The sequence below is a fragment of the Aulonocara stuartgranti genome (assembly GCF_965226115.1).
Source record: "Aulonocara stuartgranti genome assembly, chromosome: 4".
NCBI lineage: Eukaryota > Metazoa > Chordata > Actinopteri > Cichliformes > Cichlidae > Aulonocara > Aulonocara stuartgranti.
Window position 1 is genome coordinate 10,974,939 of NC_138942.1, and position 18,877 is coordinate 10,993,815.

Here is an 18,877-nt window from a genome sequence, read left to right on the forward strand (position 1 = left end):
AGACAGACTGACAGTGGGGCTCCATCTCTATCCTCTTATTAACGCTTAACGAGTGCTTTCCTCATGCAATATTCATCTCCGCTAATATCATCCAAGCTCTGAGCCAAGCTTGCTACTTATGTAAGGCAATTATGTAAAATATCAGACAGAGCCCATGTTCAGAATCTAACTGGAAGAGAGCTGTGGGACAATGACAGAAAGGAAGAGGGGGGTCTACAAGAGTGATCGGGACTGTAAGGTGTGAAGAACAGTAAGAGACACAAAGTAAAATTAAATGAGTTCTTTCTGATTCCTGCCCTGTATTTTATTATGAAAGTAAGCCAACATCCACCCACAGATGGTAACACCACAGATACCTGAAGGTTCCTCAGTGTCACTTAGGGAGAGCAAAGGAGAGGAGATGAACCAATCGGCACACTTTTACTACTCATCCGCAGTTAAAAAAGACTCAGGAGGCATTAATTCCACGCACAGCACCAACCTTCATTCATCATCTCAATTCCTCACATCAACAAAAACCATAGCCTCATGCACAAATAAACAAACATACACTGATTTATGCATACTCGCACGCATACTCCACCCACCCCCTCAGGTCAAGGCCCTATGGGGGTCTGCACAGAAATAGGTCATTTGTCACACATGATGTCCCGGGGCAGGGGATGCATTATAGATGAGCCCAAACAGCATGTCTCAGTGAGCACTCACCACACAGCAAGGGACATAGGAGTGAGCAGCAGGAGGTGGGCAGAGAGGGCTGATAACTACTAAGGATGGGGATATTGGAATCGTAAAGCAAGACAAAAATCACTACCGGCCACATTTCTGATCATAAAGCAAAGAAAAAAAAAGACTATTTGGCACAGCTTGATGTGAATTACAACTGTACCTTTCTCAATTTTTAAATGAAAAGACCTGAATTAATTTGAGGGCTATCTAATTTGTTATTCCCACGTCTGCACCTGACTCTATAGCTAACCATCTGCCTTGCATATGAGATGTCCAGAAATCATCAGCCATCGTATGGATCTTAGGCTTTGTGTGTATCTGCAATTCACGCCAAATTGTGGCATAGCTCTCTAGTCTTCCTTTTTGCTTCACAACTATGAATGTGGACTGAGAAAGTCTGTTGATCTTCACTCTACATTGCTTTTATTTGGAAAGACAAAGGCCTATGGAGCGTAGTTGTTTGCTATGGTGTCAGGCAGGCCTAAATGAAGACTAAGAGAGAAAGGAAGGGGCTGTGCTGAGGCCGAAGTGAGTGCAAAGTGTGGGGAATGAGAGAGACAAGTCCACTGTCTTCTTCTGCACCCATCTGTTCTGAAAGTGCAGGTGGAGCCCTATTCACACTGCTCTGCGTGTGTGTGTGTGTGAAGAGGGGGGCAGGAAGAAAGGAAGGGCAGCGAGAAGGAGGGAGTGGAGAGATGGAAGGGCAGGGATGGAAGAGGGGGAGGACTCTCGGTGATCTCTCCTGAAGGGGATAATGGGAGACGAGCGCATTGCAATGGCTGCCATGTAGTACCCTCCCTGCACAAATAGCCAATCAGCAGCGCGCTCTGCCAGCCAGGAGGACGCATAAAAGAAGAACATTGCAGCAGAGGCACAGAAGGAGACTGCGAGAGGAGCAAGGAATTACACACAAAAAAACAGCAGAACCAGAACACCCTCCCCTGGACACACCCTGCTGAGGATCACTGCTTCTCTTTTTTTCTGAACCATCACCCACGCCACTCGGAGAGAACGCTCTCCCTCATCATCATCCAGTAGAAAAGCCCTTTCTCCTCATTTCATCCTATAGAGGACACATACAATCTCAGAGGGCTGAGATCCCTTGGCGAAGATTGTATTTTTTTCCTTTTTTTCTTTTTTTTTCTTTTAAGTTTCACTCCTGACAGAACATAAGGGCCAAATAACATAAAGGCCGAAGAGCATATAAGAGACTCAGCCTTCAGATTCAAGACCAGTGCAAAGGAGGACCTAGATTTCTTTCATTGTACGTCAAGAATGGTTACTGTACGTATGCCTCTATTTCTTTTATATTTGTGAGGGAGATGCTGTAGCTTACATTCTATCTCAGTCCCTTTGTGTACACATGTGATGCAGCTAGTCGTAGACAGATCCATGTAACATCGTTTTTTTTACTCATGCTTTTTTTTGTGGAGATTAAAACCCAGATCTGTGGTTGTGCCAAGACATGCAGGAGTGTTGGGATTAGAGTCAAAAGTTTAAGTCCAATATGCGACGCCTTATTATTACGATAAGATTAACAATCCATACAGGCAGTTAGTAATCTCATACTGAGTGATGCGCCATGCCGGCTGCGCTCCAGCCTGCAGTCATCCTCCGCGTTGAAAGAATTCTCTTTTTCTTTTTTCCCCCTGCCATTTTCTGTAGCACACGTTTTACGTTTTAGCATCATAGCTACTACAAGTGCCTAAATGTCGCAGCTCTGGTTATAGTTCTTTCGTAATAAGCAGTCAAGATGTAGGAATCCTGCAGGGTCGGAGTGATGGAGAGGGAGAAATGCCATGAGGCGGTTCAGCGCGGGGGGAGGACGGGCTTTCTCTGCCTGGTGCAGAACAAGGATGCTGGAGACGGCTTTCTGAGACAAAACATGATGCCTCGGAGGCTGAGGGCCCATCCAGCGAGGCAAAGGGAGGGGAAAAGGGTCGAGTCACTCCGTGAGAGGGAGGGGGAGGAGAGAGATTACGCACCCATTGGTTAGCATTGAATCAGACAAAGTCCAAATTCCTCCGGGTTCTCGTTGCGATGTAACCGAGTAAATGGGCTGGAAATCTCAGAGGCCGCGACAGTAAAGGCCGCACACGGACATCTCCATTTTAAGCGCATTTCTCCGAGTTTCACAGCGCTCACGTAGGCTACAAGATGGCCATGCTTGCTCGCAGTGCGCTCGTCTCCTTTCATCCGACGAGCGCTGATAAATTAGCTTTGCTGTGTGCCGACGGTCGGATTGGGCGTGTCTCTGCTGGACCTGAGCACCCAACAAGGGCCTTGAAGCCTCAAACGACCTATTCAGCTTTTCCTCTTCAAATGCTCTGCTTGAATGCAGTTTATCCAAACAGGCGAATTAAGACCAGACACGTTTGCATAAAATTATTGAAGCAAATGAATAACCAAGAAACAGAGAATAAGCGCAAAGGCTAAAGATAAAAAGCTTAATATTGCGCGCAGGAGAGCAGTAAGTATTTATTAGAGTGAAAAATAAAAATGACCGTTAATTTAGTTTTTTGGGGATTGCGTAATTATTAATTAGAGCTTGATATATTTAAACATAATAAACTGTTCAGGCTGCTCAGTCTATGGCTAATAATAGTAACCAAAATAAATTATTTAACACTCAGAGGAAACAGGACGAGAGGCAGATAGTCCTCGAAAAAAATATAACCTGTAAGATCATTTCAAGGAATTTGAAATATTGCTCGGAAAAAGTGTGCAACACGGAGGTGCACAGGATCGGTCTGATTTGTTGTCCACTTTTTGTCTCGTTTCCAATTGCACTTGTGGTTTCTCTTCGCTCTGTACGTTACCTATTGTCCTTTTGCAGGCCTAGACAGTGTCACACCGACAGTGGCTCCCCTCCACATGGTCCGCAGTCTCCCATGCCTGTACCGCAGTGCCAAGCAAATAAAAGCGTTGAGTCAGATAACCTTTCCAAGGCACTTACACAATTCAAGGACAAGGACAGTCGAGGACATCACATTAAAACCAGCTGTTTGATCTTAAGTCGCACAGATTTAAACGTGAATCTTTAAGCCTGACGTCAGACATAAAACGTTTAAACGTTTATAAGCGTAGGCTTAATGTCATTTATTTACAACTATGCTGGGTCCTAGGTCGAGACGTAAAATCCCATTCAAATAAGCGGTTAAATGCCTCCTGTTGCCCACCACTTTATATAGTTAACAACAAATAAACCCAGCAGGCCGAGTTAGAAAACATATCTTCCTCTGAGACTATAGAATTTACTTGTTTGCAAAATCCTAACACAACGACAGTGATAATTTCATAAAGAGTTAAATAATTCTATATTTTATGTGACAGTTCATTTTTTTAAAATATATATCATTGTAAATTAGTTATATATAAATATATAGTGAATTCAAGAATGCTTTATGTCAAAGGCAGTTATTAAACAAATAATTAAAAGAGCCCCGTTCTAAAAGAGAAAAAGTAACCCATTTTAAAGCGCTAATAAATACTTTTATTATATTTGACCTATCGTGGCGTTTTTTAACTCGGAGCTGGTGACTGTAACAATCATTGTTCCCGGAGAGTCCTGCAGCCCCCTGGCCACCACACAAAGCGCCACTGTTTACATTAATATTCATAGCGCTGCCATAGCCTCTGCGAGAGAGAAGAGGAGGAACGGGTGGCTCTTTTGTTTGGTCGTTTCAATACGTTTATTCAGCAAATAGACGCTCCGGTTCATGAATGCCTGCAGAGCTCACAAGTCTTGGCTTTTTAAAACAGGGAGAAATAAGAGAAAAAGACAAATCGAGATTGTTGTCCTATTTTTATTTTTTATTGTTTTTGCTCGTACTTCGAATTAAAACCATTAGTGTTAATAATAATGACGATTCGGTGGTCTTCGGTTGATTCACGGCCATCGCCGGCCTCAAAATGAGACCGTCCGAAAGCCACTCCCTTTTTCAGCACGCTGGATAGCGACCCGCATGCTACGAGGACTTGCAAGATTTCTCTCCTTCGCCTTTGTCTGCTGTGATTTTATCAAAGCGGTGCACAGGCGCTCCTCCGAGAGCTGAAATCTGTTAGAAATCTTTCATTTGTAGTCTGTGGAGTAAAGAATAGGATGGAGTCTGAGCGCATGGCTGACAGGAGCTGTGACTCCTGTCGTCCTGTTGTGTTACAGCTGCCACCATGATCCCTTAAGCTGCAGAGAGTGTGGCTAATGCCCTTTGTTTGGGATAATCCTGTAATCTGTGTTATTTAGAAGGCTCATTTACACTTTAGCCTTGCATTTACTTTTGATTCCTGCCTTCCAGAAAAAAGAAAAAATCAAAAAGAAAAAATCTTTACATAACGCATTAAAATGTGAAATAGGTACAGGTTATGTCTTAAAAGAATAAATCTTTGTTGTGATTCTAATTCCGTGTCTATCTAAATACATTTACTGTGCATTCTGAGTGATTTAAAGATACACATAACACAGGCAGGGCAAGTGAATCTACCTATACACTGAGCTTATAATTCCCTTGCGTGACCTTTGTGTCAAAACGCTAGATGTTACATCCAAACTGTAACCTCTAATGTGGTAAATCCCATGTTATGAGCTAAACTGGGAAAGTGTTATTCTTCCGTACATTATAGCCCGGAGTCCTTTAGTGCATTTGGAGCAGAAATGAATTGGGGAAGCTGTTTATATGCATCAGAAGACAGAGAACACAGACTGCGTTTACATTTAGTCTTGTAATGCTTCTGTGTTTTGTAATTTAATAGTGTACCGTGTAGGTGGAATGTGTGCTTGGCAGTGGAGGCAGGGCTCTCGTTTGCGTGCGAGTCTGGGTTCATGTGTTTGGCAGTGGAGGCAGGACTCTTGTTTGCGTGCAAGTCTGGGACCATGTGTAGGCGATGCTGATGCAGTACATTAAATATTAAGGGAGATCTCGCAGAACCCCAGAATAGACGAAAGCAGTCGAGGTGGGGGAACACACAGAGCTACCACAGCAAAATATTTTTTAAAAATTGTCTTTATTTGGCTTGTTTTCATTCTTTTTAGACAGTGATTCAGAAAAATGGGTAATGAAAGGCAGCAAAGGGTTTACACAATTAGGAAATCTAACTAGCCCTGGAGAGATCTTTGTATTTGTCACCAATACTTAAAAATCTCTGGAGCCACTAGCTGGAGTATGTGTATACTTACAGCATATCGCGATTATTCATGCTGTTGTGCACCCATCCCAGTAATTTCTCTATATTACACAGTAATTGGGTTACTGCAATCCAGAGTATTTGCTTATTGTTGGTGGTGTATAAAATGAAATATGACAGCTTAAAAAAAATTCTATTTGTTTCAAATAACCTCCAAGCATGCTGTTGCTCTCAGTTTCTATATGAAAATCTTAATCTCAGTTGCTGCTTGTGTCAGCCAATCTCTGAGCCCAGCCCTTTCCTCGGTGGCTCTGTGAATTATATAACTTCACACTGTTCACTGGGAATGTGTGCTCTGCCATGCTGAGGGTTATTTTCGTTGGCGAGTCAAATTTGCTCTAATATGTTTTTTGTTTTTTTCCCCCTCCCTCGAAATGCTTCTGTCATATTTGGGACACGTTCAGCTGTTTGTGTTTCTGTTAGTCAGATGCATCACATCACACAACAATGTACTAGGTTATTATTACGATGAATAACATAACCGCTTGACTCCACCTTATTTTGTCAAGACGTGCATCTCATCATTATCATTTAGAGGGGCACGCAAGTGATATTCACTTGGCATTACAGCTGGACATCAAAACCTTTGCTTGACAGATCGCTATTTTATGTCATCTGCTGTTTGTGCGTAGATGTGTGTTTGAAGTATTTTATTTTTAGGCTGCTTTAACTCTGTCACTGTGCTGCTTCGCCCCTTGTCATTGTCAATCTGACTTATATTTCCTACAAAGCCATACAATACACAGAATAAAAGGCGGACAAATGTCTAACCTGTCTAACTTTAATGAGAACAGACACACACTCAGCCTACGGTAAGAAAGCTTTTTCAGCCATTTGAAACAATGCAGTCTTTGAGGGGCTGTTACCTGGGCAACGTGAGTCAAGGTGAGGCTCAAAGCAAGACAGACGGTCATAGAAGCAAGGGAAAAAGCAGGTTTCATTAGACAGACCTATTTAGGGGGACTAGAAAAAGAAGGAGAGCACATGAAATGACAAATACATTAAACACACAAAGGAAGAGATGAGTCCTTTTCAGTAAAATGAGTCTTAACACAGAAACAATGATATGATTTTTGTTTTAGAAGAGATGACATGAGGTTACAAGTCAATTCTGTCTGCTAACCATCCAGGTTTTTCCAATAATTTTTTTTTTAAATAACATCAATTGTCCATTAAAAGTACATGCTTCAAAGAGCTAAAGAGAAATATGTGTTCCTGTTATACTGTTTAGTGATTCAAGGACACCTACAATAAACTCTCCATCAAGCATGCAAATTTCAAAATAACTTTGAGGATTTATTAATTAAGTCCCTTTGTTGCTTCTGAGTACACTGTAAGCATCCAAGAGAAGATTCATTTAGCCCATTTGACTTGCATAACACCCACCCAGTTCTGCAGCAGCTCAATCCAGCAATCTGACATCAAAATTTACATTTTGGCCTCCACCACCACGCAAGCGTTATTTATTCAGACAATTTATGGAGTTACTGAGCTACATAAAAGCAGAAATTTTTGTACTCAAAAATATAGTGCAAAGGCACAGCAGGGCCGTGCTATAAAGGTGATCGTTTAGCGTCACGATTCAAAAACATGAACGCTCATTTATTTTGACAAGTGAAGGGAATCAAATCCAAATAAATGACTTTAGACCTTAAAAAAAATAAGTAAATGTGAGAATCATAGACTTACACATTTAGGTGGTTATTTTTAAAGCATGGTATGTGAGACTACCACAGTAATCTCATACAGCTGAGCGATCTCCATCAGTTCAGTGTAGTTTAATGTGAACAGAGTTCCTGTTTCCTATGAAGGCTTATGCTAGATATGTTTCTCTAAACACCAAGCAGTAGGTGTTGCTTGTGAGTGAGTGGGTGGAAAATAATTCAGGAAGTTTTGTTTGCGACCAAACAGATGTTCCTTGAAATCCCACGTGGCTGACGTTAAGCAAGATGGTGCACACCAGAGCAACAGAGCAGACATGAGCATAGTACTGTACACTAACCCATACCCTTACTCCACTGTCAGCTGACCACTAGGAAACACAAAGGCAGAAGAGCAAACATGTAATCCCGATTTATCTTTTAACCAAACCGTGGTATTCTCCTTTTATTGTAGCACCAAATCCATTTAACAGTGCCGCTTTCTTCCCTTTGTCCATAATCTCAACCTCTGCCACTCCTAACTCCCCCAGTCTCTTGTCAACCTCACACACACACACACACACACACACACACACACACACACACACACACACACACACACACACACACACACACACACACACACACTTCTACCATCACTATTATCCATCCCTGTGTAATGATGTAATGGTGTTTGACCCTGGAAAAGAGTGGGGGGAGGGGAGGAGAAAGGGAAAAGGGACTGTGACATCTGCAGGACCAGAGGCAGAGAGCGAGAGAGGAGGAAATATGGGGTGCAGTGGGGGTGGGTGGGGTATAATAAATCAGAGCTGGTATCCGTCTCCATTTTAGCATTGCTGATTCCTGACCTTTCCTGCTGACAGTGACAAAGTGGACAGTCTGTGTGCGTGGTTATATTTGCATTTGCAAAATGGTGTGATAAATATTATATTTATATCAGCGCCGATCACCACCATGTCTCTTTGTGAATTATGAATCTAACTCCACCCTCTTCCTCAGCAGATAATCAGCACCATGGAAACCCAGGTGTCCAACGGTCCAAGCGGAACCAGTCTGCCTAACGGCCCAGTCATCAGCACAAACGGCTCCACAGATGACAGCAAAACCAACCTGATCGTCAACTATCTGCCTCAGAACATGACCCAGGAAGAATTCAAAAGTTTGTTTGGTAGCATTGGAGAAATTGAGTCCTGCAAGCTAGTCAGAGACAAGATAACAGGTGCAACACATTGTACATGCCAAAAAATGTGATTTTTGTTTGTTGTTTTGGAGAATCCCAAACGTCATCTCTGCCGTCATCTCTCTCTTTGTCTCCAGGACAGAGTTTGGGATATGGCTTTGTAAACTATGTCGACCCAAATGATGCAGACAAGGCTATTAACACACTCAATGGTCTCAAATTGCAGACTAAAACAATCAAGGTAAGCAGAACTGAACCAATTTTGCTCTCTGTTTTTTTTTTTTATTCTTCACAGCATGCTAGACAGAGAGAGGAAGTGTAGATTTTGTCAAGGGGGTTGCTGAAAGAGGCAGTGACAGACGTGACAGAGGGAGGGGAAGAAAATGGGGATGAGGGGGCAGAAGGCTAGAACAAAGGAAGTGAGAGAAAGGCTGAAAGAGGAGGAGAAAGTGGAGGTCAGAAAGCAAGGGGCGGACAGCATGCAAAGGTTATTGTGATGGAAATGTAATTAGGAAGCCTGACTGTGGTGCATGAGGGTCAGTCCAGGTTAGCCCATCTGCCTCCAATCTAGGCTAATTAGGGGGGCTCCTTTGTCCCAAAATCAGATGATGGGGCATAAAAACTGATTCTCTCCGTCCCCTGAACACAATAAAAGAAGATCAAAGATTGAAATGAACTGCAGGATTGAAAAAACGAATTTTTGAAAAAGCAGAGCAGGTGATCCTAAAACAGCTGTCCTTCAAAATGGCTTATGGCTGATCAAACAATTCGCTTGAAGTCACAGACTGTATATGCTTACTTTTTGGATAAACAGACAGACAAATCATATTTTATATTATATTAAAAGTGCACATAACCTTGTGAATTTACTTTCACTCTAGAGCAGAAGTAATGAGACTGTCATGATAATTATTACACTGCAATGTTAATCATATAAGATCATTCATATTTAATGTATCTGTACATAGATAACTTTGTCTGTAATTAACTGCTTTGTAATTTATTCTTAAATCTCAAAATTCATTAATTCATGCGGCCATAGACCGGTTTCACCTTCTTGATTTTGGAGGAAGCTTCAATAGAAAGGGGTGAAGGTGTTAGGGTGGGGGCAGCAGTAGAAGGGTAGGGGGTAGCTCAAAGAGCAGAATCCCAATGACAGGATTAGAGGCCATATGGGCTTCAGGCACCATCTGTACTGTGGGAGCGACAGCGAGAGGGTTAATTATAGGGCAGCCTCTGTTCCCCGAACACAGTGACTCCCCCCTGACTCGTCCAGAACACCCTAATCACTCCAACACACAACCCTCCTGCTCATACAGTCCATCTGTGTGCACAATAGACACTAGTGCTTAGCAGTGATGGATAAAATCAGAACACCTGTATTCACACTAAAGATATCTACAATATATGTGTAGTACTTGTTATCACTGTTTTCTTTGTGTCAGAACAAACCAAAGAATAGTGCAACTACTTCTAAATACATTTGCATTCATTACACCATATACATGCAGACAAATAGCACGCGGGTGTGTGTGAAAACCATGTTTATATGTTATTGGGAATCTTGCAATTCTTGTGATGCAATCACATTGTTTGCTGTTTGCCTGTAGAGCTGTTCTTCCCTGGAGAATAGAGACAAAGGAAGGAGGCAGGACAGGGAGGGCAGCTCAGCCTATCTCAGACAACACTCACTCTGTCTCTCCATCACACACAAACACACCACTTTTAACAATGCACTGGACTGGACTATCTGTCACAGAAGCGCTCACGTGTTCCTATAAACACAAAAATGAGAACGTGTCTATTGCTTTTACAGCCAATTAGATCCCGCTCTGCACCACTAACTCAAAATGTTCTGAAAGTAGACCAACAGAAAACCATAAGGGATATAAACACAGATGTATTAGAAAATGACCATGCACTAATTAAGTCACTGGTGATTTCAGGAAAATATATCAACTAAGGCTGATTTTTTTTTTAAGTACAAAACAAAGCTGACACTCGGTGTGGGTAACGGTTACGGCCATTATAGCATGTCTGCAATGCTCTCATTATGACTCTGATTAAGTCCACAGACACCAAACAGACAACTGGGTCTGTAAATGTTAAACAAGGCAAAATCGCAACAATTTTTTTGGAAACTCAGTCTAGTTTTAGCTAACATGTGCCTCCAGTCAAAGTGACGGTTCTTCTTTTTTCTGCTATAAATTGTTCCAAACAAAAAACAAACAAAACACAGTGATTATGTTATATTGTGTGTTATAGGTATCGTATGCCCGGCCTAGTTCGGCTTCCATTCGCGATGCCAACCTTTATGTTAGTGGACTCCCTAAAACAATGAGCCAGAAGGACATGGAACAGCTGTTCTCCCAATATGGTCGGATCATCACCTCACGGATCTTAGTGGACCAAGTTACAGGTACTGTCAGTCAGTTTTTTGGGATAAACTATATATCAATACAGCCTGTGTCAGACCAGTCACGCTTGCAGGAAGCAATACTGATGCCAAGGTAGTAACACTGTCCTGCTTTGCTATTCGGAGCAGGCATATCACGAGGAGTGGGCTTCATCCGGTTTGACAAGAGAAATGAAGCAGAGGAGGCCATCAAAGGACTGAACGGACAGAAGCCTTTGGGTGCTGCCGAGCCCATCACTGTCAAGTTCGCCAACAACCCCAGCCAGAAGACAGGCCAGGCCTTACTCACTCAGCTGTACCAGACTGCTGCTCGTCGCTACACGGGACCCCTCCACCACCAGACTCAGCGTTTCAGGTACTGAACCTTTACCAACCTCATACCATCCGATGTATGAGTCCCTTACTAACCAACAGATAGTCTGTAAATAAATATAATTTCAAGGTCAAGTCACAGGTTATCCTGCTCTGTCGTTGAGCTTAAGCAAACTCAATAATAGCAAATCCAACTCGTAATATTGCAAGTGTGTCAGCGTTGCATTGTTTTAGTAAGACATGGAATATCATTACTGTGTCAGTAGCCAAGTCAGCAAGTTTTTCTAAACTACATCAGAGAATGGCTAAGAGTAAATGCATCTGAATATTTTTGAAGTGGCACATTCACAAATTAGTAAATGTGATCTAGTTTAACAATACAGAGAATGATTAAAGAATAAATAACAGATTGTCTGTCACTATAATACATATTAAGCTATTTTTTTTACGTTCTAGTAAAGAAGGAAATGGCAATATGGTGTCCCTCCTTCTCAATTTCTTTCTCTGACTTTCTTTTACACTGCAGTGTGATCCCTTCACTGGGAAAGGGACCCGATCCAAATAACAGCTCAAAACCAATGTAAGAAACCAGATTTTTCCCAAATACAACAAAAAAAGCAAAGTTAAATGAATGTCGCCTATACTTAATAGGCATTTAGGCATCATAATGATAGATGTTATCCACATCTATGTGGATAATTATGAATAAAAAGTTTTCCAAGGCTTCCAGCATGAAATATTTTTAAGGGACTTCACAAACTGTAGACACCCCCAGATTTGGAATGCTCACTTGCTCAGTATGAATACTTAATTTGAATAAGTAGATGTAAAATAACATATTACTCTGGAGCTTAAATAAAAACCAGCAGGCCAATTTGACACATCATCAGTTTGTGGTTGGATGGTTTGGGACTACGCTGCAGTGAAGGATGCCCTCTGGAGGCCAGCTGGTGAAGGAGCAACATGTTAACATGAAAGCCCCCCCTTCTTTGTAGATCTCATAACTAACTTCTGCATCCCCTTCATTCTCCCTCTTGCGTTGCAGACTCGACAATTTACTAAACGCCAGCTACGGAGTCAAGAGGTAAATGCCAAAGGTGTACTTTCAAAAGCATCCATGCCAAAATAAAACCTCAAACAAAGTGCCCGGAATACCACCTGCTGACTTCATCTCAAAATCAGATACTAGCCATAATTCTTAATGCCCACAACCCATTTAACCATGCTACAGAAGCAGCTGAGCCAACAAAAGACTATCTGTAATTGCATTAGGCAATGATGCAGCATTCCGACAGCAGGGTATTCTGGCATGGCTTTGTTTAACCTTTTGTTCTTTTGTTTTGATTAATAGAAATAATTTCTATGTATTTATTTATGAACTAACATTGTCAGTTTCAGTTGCTTTAATGTCCCCTTTTTTTCACCAGCATGGACATACCAGATTCCGTTTGCGTCTCCTCTGTTTGCTCCAGTTTTTGTATGATTTGATTCCAATTTGCTTTTCATCCCTCTCTAGGTTTCTGTGTTTTGTTCAATACTGTGATTTCCGTTGAACATCGTGATTCATGTGTTTAATTCTTCCAGAGGCTTTGGTCAGCAGAGAAAATGAGAAAATATGCAGATTGTGTGGGTGTCTTGTCTCAGGGCTCACAGTGTCATTTTGTATGAAAGCAGGTAGTTTGGAGCCACTGTGGTGCCCACACATATTTACCTACAAAACTGTGCAGGAGAGGGGAAGGAGATGGGGTCCCCTGACTCCATGCCTGACTACAAGCGTTAACATTTCTCAAAGATACACGCTCATTAGAGACAGTATAGAGCACTGAATGCTGTGTGGAACTTCAGAATGACACCCATGGTAGTTCTCCCACTCTCTTCCCCAGATTCTCACCCATCACCATTGACAGCATGACCAGTTTGGCCGGCGTCAACCTTACCGGTCCAACTGGAGCCGGCTGGTGCATCTTTGTGTACAACCTGTCCCCTGAGGCGGACGAAAGTGTCCTGTGGCAGCTCTTCGGGCCTTTCGGTGCAGTCACCAATGTCAAGGTCATCCGTGACTTCACCACCAACAAATGTAAGGGCTTTGGCTTTGTCACCATGACCAACTACGATGAAGCTGCCATGGCTATTGCTAGCCTTAACGGCTATCGCCTGGGTGACCGCGTGCTGCAGGTTTCCTTCAAGACCAGTAAGCAGCACAAGGCCTGAGAGAGAGAGAGAGGCTGTTGCCGCCAGCTCCTTCGACCTGCAGGGAGAGCAGCTCCCTGTGCCATCACTCTACATGGGCCTGGACTGAGTCTCTCTCACATAAATTCATAAAAACGGAATCACAGACACAGACACGCAGATACATGCACACACACACACGACACAAACATATCCATATGCAAGCATACACAAGTCAGAGTTTCAAGTAAACACACACTAGTGGAGTTTTTCTTTTCTCTTTACACAACATGCTAGTCCTTCCCTGTATTTGCCTGGATTGAATTAGAAGGGGTACGTAGCTGGTTTGTTGGGTAGGGGCAAGAGCGATCTATTTAGGAGACAGTCTAACGAATGTGACGGAGAATGTGTACTGAGTGCTTTGATTGAATTCAGGCAAATAGCGACAACTGATGAACAAAACGATCAAACAATTTAAGCGAACGAAATATGTGCAATTTACCCAAACTCTTACCCCACCATCTCTCCCATTATCTCGCTGGAGAGAATGTAGTCACTTTTTTTACACTTGGGCATTTTGAATCAGCAAGTTTTTTTAGATCAAAGAAAATGAAATTAAAAAACAGTGTTCTCTTATATACGTCTATTAAAATATAACTATATATTCAATATTTAAGGTGGTTATAATAGCCGAGTATGTAAGCATTTTCTAGAAACTTTGACTACTGTTTCCTGACCTGCATTAGGTGGTGCCTAGCGTAAAGGCAGTTTCTCTACCCTATCTGGGCTTGTTCAGCTCAGACCCAATATGATTTAGGTTAACTAATGAATACTGGTCACAGAAAAGAGTAGTTCGAAGGCCATCAGAATCACTTTCCCTCACAGTCTCACAACAAACAACACAATAGTACACTTATGTATCACAGAAACACAGTTCAGTAACTAGAAGATTACACATATTTAGTCCAGTAAAGCTGTATTTTTTCTAATCGGTCCTTAAGATGGATCTAATACAAGCAGACTGTCTGTGAACTTAGAGCAGAGTGGCAGGGCTCCCATGGTGACAGTGTTCATTAGTAAGTCTCCGGTGGCCATGAGAGAGAAGAGCGCGAGATGAAAAGTGTTTCACCATAACACAGCCACGTCGAAGGGAAATACCGGTGTTGTTTTGCTTTTGCATCATTTTCAGATGATTGTATTTTGCTCTGTCAGCCATCATCCGGCATGAGATCCTTTGTCAAAAGGTCAAGAGAAGACAAAGACAATTTGTTTCGATTTTAAATGCTTTTGAAAAAAAAAAGGGTTACTACTGAAAAATTGTGAACTCAACAACGGCCAAAGCAGGTCTGCTGTGAAACAACACAGATGAGCAAAAACTCAAGAGCACCGGTATTATTCTTGAGTGCATAGATAGAAGCTCCCTGAACAAATGAGGTCAAAGTTTTACATTTCAGTAGAATATATGGGTAAAAATATGAATAGAGCAGATTAAGTAAACTGCAGTTCCTAAAGACTGAGCACTTAAAGTTGACTTAGAGTCATGTCTGCGAGTGATGATATCCAGCAATGTAAAGATTATCACTGATCCAGTGAGGAGAAATATTAACAGCTCCTCCAACTTTGCTAAACGCTCCTCAGTTTTACTTTAAAACCCTTTGATTCTCACAAAAGCTTCGCAGAAACTTTGAACTCCTGCCCTATCAAGAGATGACTGCACAAAATCAACCTTGCAGAAAAGAAAGTGTCATAATTATACTTCTGTTTACAACAGAAAAGTATTTATTTATTTGCTTCAGATCTGTTTGGCACAACCACTAAAATAGCATTTCTAAAATATCCCCAACCCAACTGCATGAAGATTATTTATGGCACCCTTGATGAAACATTAAGGCCAACCTGTCTAGTTGAAATGTCTGTTAGAGCCCAGACTGATGATTTACCATGGGGGAGAGCTAATGTCTTTCAATATCAAGACAACTGCACACATTAATAGATTAAATAAGGTCAACTATATTCAAGACATTTTTGCTTTTTGCTTTTCTAAATGACGCTGTGTTAGCCAAAGAGGACGATCTCTTTGAAAGGATTACATTAGAGATAAATCTATTTTTATACATACAAAGGAACAAGACCTTGTGCTGAATTTTTACAGATTCTTAAGCTTGGAAAAATTGGGACATCGCATGGCTTTATTTTAAACCCTCTGATCTTTGCAGAGCAAGGGGGAACAAGCATGCGGTGTATGGGTGGGGATTTGGGGAGGGGGCGAAGGAACAATGTATCTCATACAAACTTAACTGTCTAACCATATCAAGATGATTGAAACCGAACCTAACAAGAACAAATTTAATGGAGAAAAAAATAAAGTTACAGGTAAACAGTTGGGGGTATAGCCAGACAGACATATCTATACTTTTGACTGCTTAGACACACATACACACACATCTCTTGTCCTGAAGTTGTGTACAGTGTTGCTTCAATGATGGTGCAGTGAAATGAAGTTCTTTGACTTGAGAATCCCAGATAAAGCTCCAATGAGCCCAGCTCATCGCCCAGCTGGCAAATTCTATAAGCTGCTTGCAAAATTAAATAAAAAAGTAAAATGCAGATTGAAACAGTGACGCAGATTCACAACTGAGATTGAGCATGAGTCTTTACGATTAGATAGATTTGAGTTTTGCCAAAGAACTGCTTTGCAAGTCAGTACAAGAAGGTTCAATTAAGACCAACTATAATATTCCCTAAGTAATTGCTGTACAAATCGATGTTATTTATTGAATAAGGACCCTCTACAATTTCAGTTATCATTACTTTTTGAATGTTTAAGTTGCGCATATCAGTTTACATTTATAAATCTTTAAATCACTAAACCAAAAGTGACAGATGCAAGCAATCCCATTTGCACATCTTTCATGCAGACACCGAATGATAAGAGGCATATCAAAAATAAATGCGATGAATCAGTCTCTCGACGAAAGAAAAACGCATCCTCCTATAATATTTCCCCCGACATTTAAATCATCCGCTTTGTCTTGTGACTAATTTATCCTTCAAAACCGTTGCACCACTTCAAATACTTACACAGGCATCTTTCAATCTGACTCATGCTGTTTCATCCCCTGAAATACTCTGAATGATTGTTCGTGGCGTGTCCAGAGCTGACCACATAAAGGGACTAATCTAGCTATTTTTGGTCATGCAATTTGAAAGAGATAGCACAGTAGGACTGAGCACTTGGTGAGACCAGTGATAGACGTTAGGAACAACCGAGATAACAGGCCACGTTGAGCTGCAGCTGGAGTTGTTTACCCAGCCATGTCCGATGTAGAACAGTCAACCCAAGAAACCAAACCCACAGTCCAAAACGACCTTTCATACACAGTCTATACGAACACCTACATCTGATGTACAGCAAAGAGCCAAGGACAATGGCAGGAAACAGTACTACACTGCTTGAGCAACAACAATAATCATTTAAAAAGACAAAAAAACTTTCCTATGGAACAGTAAGTGCAATGTGCTTTGTTTTTATATTGACTGAGAACAAATGATATATATTTTTTAAAAAAGAAATTAAATGTCACACTGAAATGGTTTGCGGAATCGTGAAAGGAGCAAAAACGAACAGACTCGTTAAGAAATCAAACAAGCAATGAGAGCTCTGATCTCAAAATTGCCATAATCACTTCCTCAGCCCCTAATTTGTGCTCTGACCATGCTAGCTCAAACTGCATCATTTGGCTGTCTTAATAGAGCAATTCTCAATGACCTTGAAAGGAATACTGTCTAATATATCATCAGTTTGAGCCCATGTCAATTTCAAATATCATTTTTCCTGTAATTTATTGATTTCATTTACATATCAAGACTCACATGTTAAATTAGTGTATTTGTGTTGTTGATGTTTCCATAGAGAACACACATGGGTCAAAGATTATGTTTGGTTGCATTGATTGGGTAAAGTTTGTTATTTTTCTTCCATTATTTAATTAGTTGCAGTTTACAGTGTATGCAGATTTTAGACTTAGTTAGATTTTTTTCTTTCAATCAATCTGTGTTCAATTGTGTTTGTAAAGTCTGTGGTAGCTTTTGTTGCAACATAAAATAATTTAAACAGAAAAAATTCAAAATAGCGCCAACAAACTTGTATTATTTGGGCGACTTTAAGCTTGTAGTTTTAACTTATTGTTAACTTAAAAACTATTTATTATGATTATTATTATTGCCTCGTATAAAGTATGTTTTGTGTATATTTATGGTTTATTTCATTATATTTGCAAGTTTAAAAGATTTTAAGTTTGCCAAAATTGTGGTTACACCATTTCGTTTCTTAAAAGGGGGACAAATAGAAAAACAGCTTTAGAAGTACGATTTGGAAACGTTCTCCATAGTCAAAGAATGCACTGCTATATTTAACTAATTGAAGTGTATAAACATACATGCTTTGTGCTAGATGTTATGCCTTTACTGCCTGTGTTCTGTTTGTCTTGTTAAATGAAAATCTTTTAATTATTTAATCTTATCACAGTCTTGTTTTTTCAACCACTCGGTGAACCCCTGAGACACGGCGCAGCCCCTGTAGCCAGGCTTTGGCCCATCTGAGGGTCCTTCAGCTAGCCAGGAAGGGAGGGATTTGATTTGATATGCTCACAAGAAGCTTTCTTGTTCATGTTGATGGTTTGATTTACAAAATGGGATATCAGGGGTTCAGTTTACATAGCTGCATTGTATACTGAGATCACCTGTATCGATTTCAATATCAATTTGTGCTTCTTGAGCCTCATTACACAATTGGAAACCTAACCAGGAGCTCCAACAAAATAGTGCAGAGCTCAGAAAAGCTACAGGAAGGTTTCCTTGGGAGTCTTTAGGTACTGAAGGGGTGAGTGGTCCTTCTGTTTCTCAACCAACTGTATTTTGTGTCTATTTATTTAGAAGAGGGGACGCAGTAACTTAGTGATGTTTTTCTTACATTTTTCCTGGAATGGTAGAACAAATCAAAAGTGAAAATGATCAAAACATTTCCGTTGACACCAATGGTCTGCGGAAAAAAATATACAAAATCTCATTCTTCCAAACATGACCAAATGAACAATGTCAAAATTTAACAAAGAAAAAAAAAACCTTTCAGTTTAGACTAGGATATTTATTACTGGGATTTCAGCTGAAGACGCTTGAAGACTTTTTCATGGAATTGTTTAATTATTTGTACTTTACATGCCAGAAAAA

At 40.9% G+C, this 18,877-nt stretch overlaps 1 protein-coding gene across 10 annotated transcripts; it reads left to right on the plus strand.

Moving 5' to 3' along the window:
• Positions 1-421: 421 nt before the first annotated feature.
• elavl3 (ELAV like neuron-specific RNA binding protein 3) lies at positions 422-18,559 on the plus strand. 10 transcript variants are annotated; one of them, XM_082531892.1, is made up of 8 exons: positions 422-2,013; positions 8,571-8,790; positions 8,889-8,992; positions 11,017-11,170; positions 11,294-11,522; positions 12,006-12,059; positions 12,525-12,563; positions 13,342-18,559. In XM_082531892.1, exons 1-8 carry the CDS (start codon positions 2,005-2,007, stop codon positions 13,688-13,690), a joined length of 1,158 nt encoding a protein of 385 aa, XP_082388018.1. In that variant the 5' UTR covers positions 422-2,004; the 3' UTR covers positions 13,691-18,559. The 10 variants fall into 10 exon arrangements, with proteins under 10 accessions (XP_082388018.1, XP_082388022.1, XP_082388021.1 ...); XM_082531895.1 differs by having other exon boundaries at positions 423-2,013; positions 13,363-18,559; XM_082531894.1 differs by having other exon boundaries at positions 424-2,013; positions 11,297-11,522.
• The last annotated feature ends 318 nt before the right edge of the window (positions 18,560-18,877 follow it).

What these genes read in the sequence shown, in the direction of transcription:
- elavl3 (XM_082531892.1), top strand. An exon ending in AGTCAGAGACAAGATAACAG is followed by an intron (nt 8,791 to 8,888) that starts GTGCAACACATT and finishes CTTTGTCTCCAG; the next exon opens with GACAGAGTTTGGGATATGGC. An exon ending in GCCAGCTACGGAGTCAAGAG is followed by an intron (nt 12,564 to 13,341) that starts GTAAATGCCAAA and finishes CACCCATGGTAG; the next exon opens with TTCTCCCACTCTCTTCCCCA.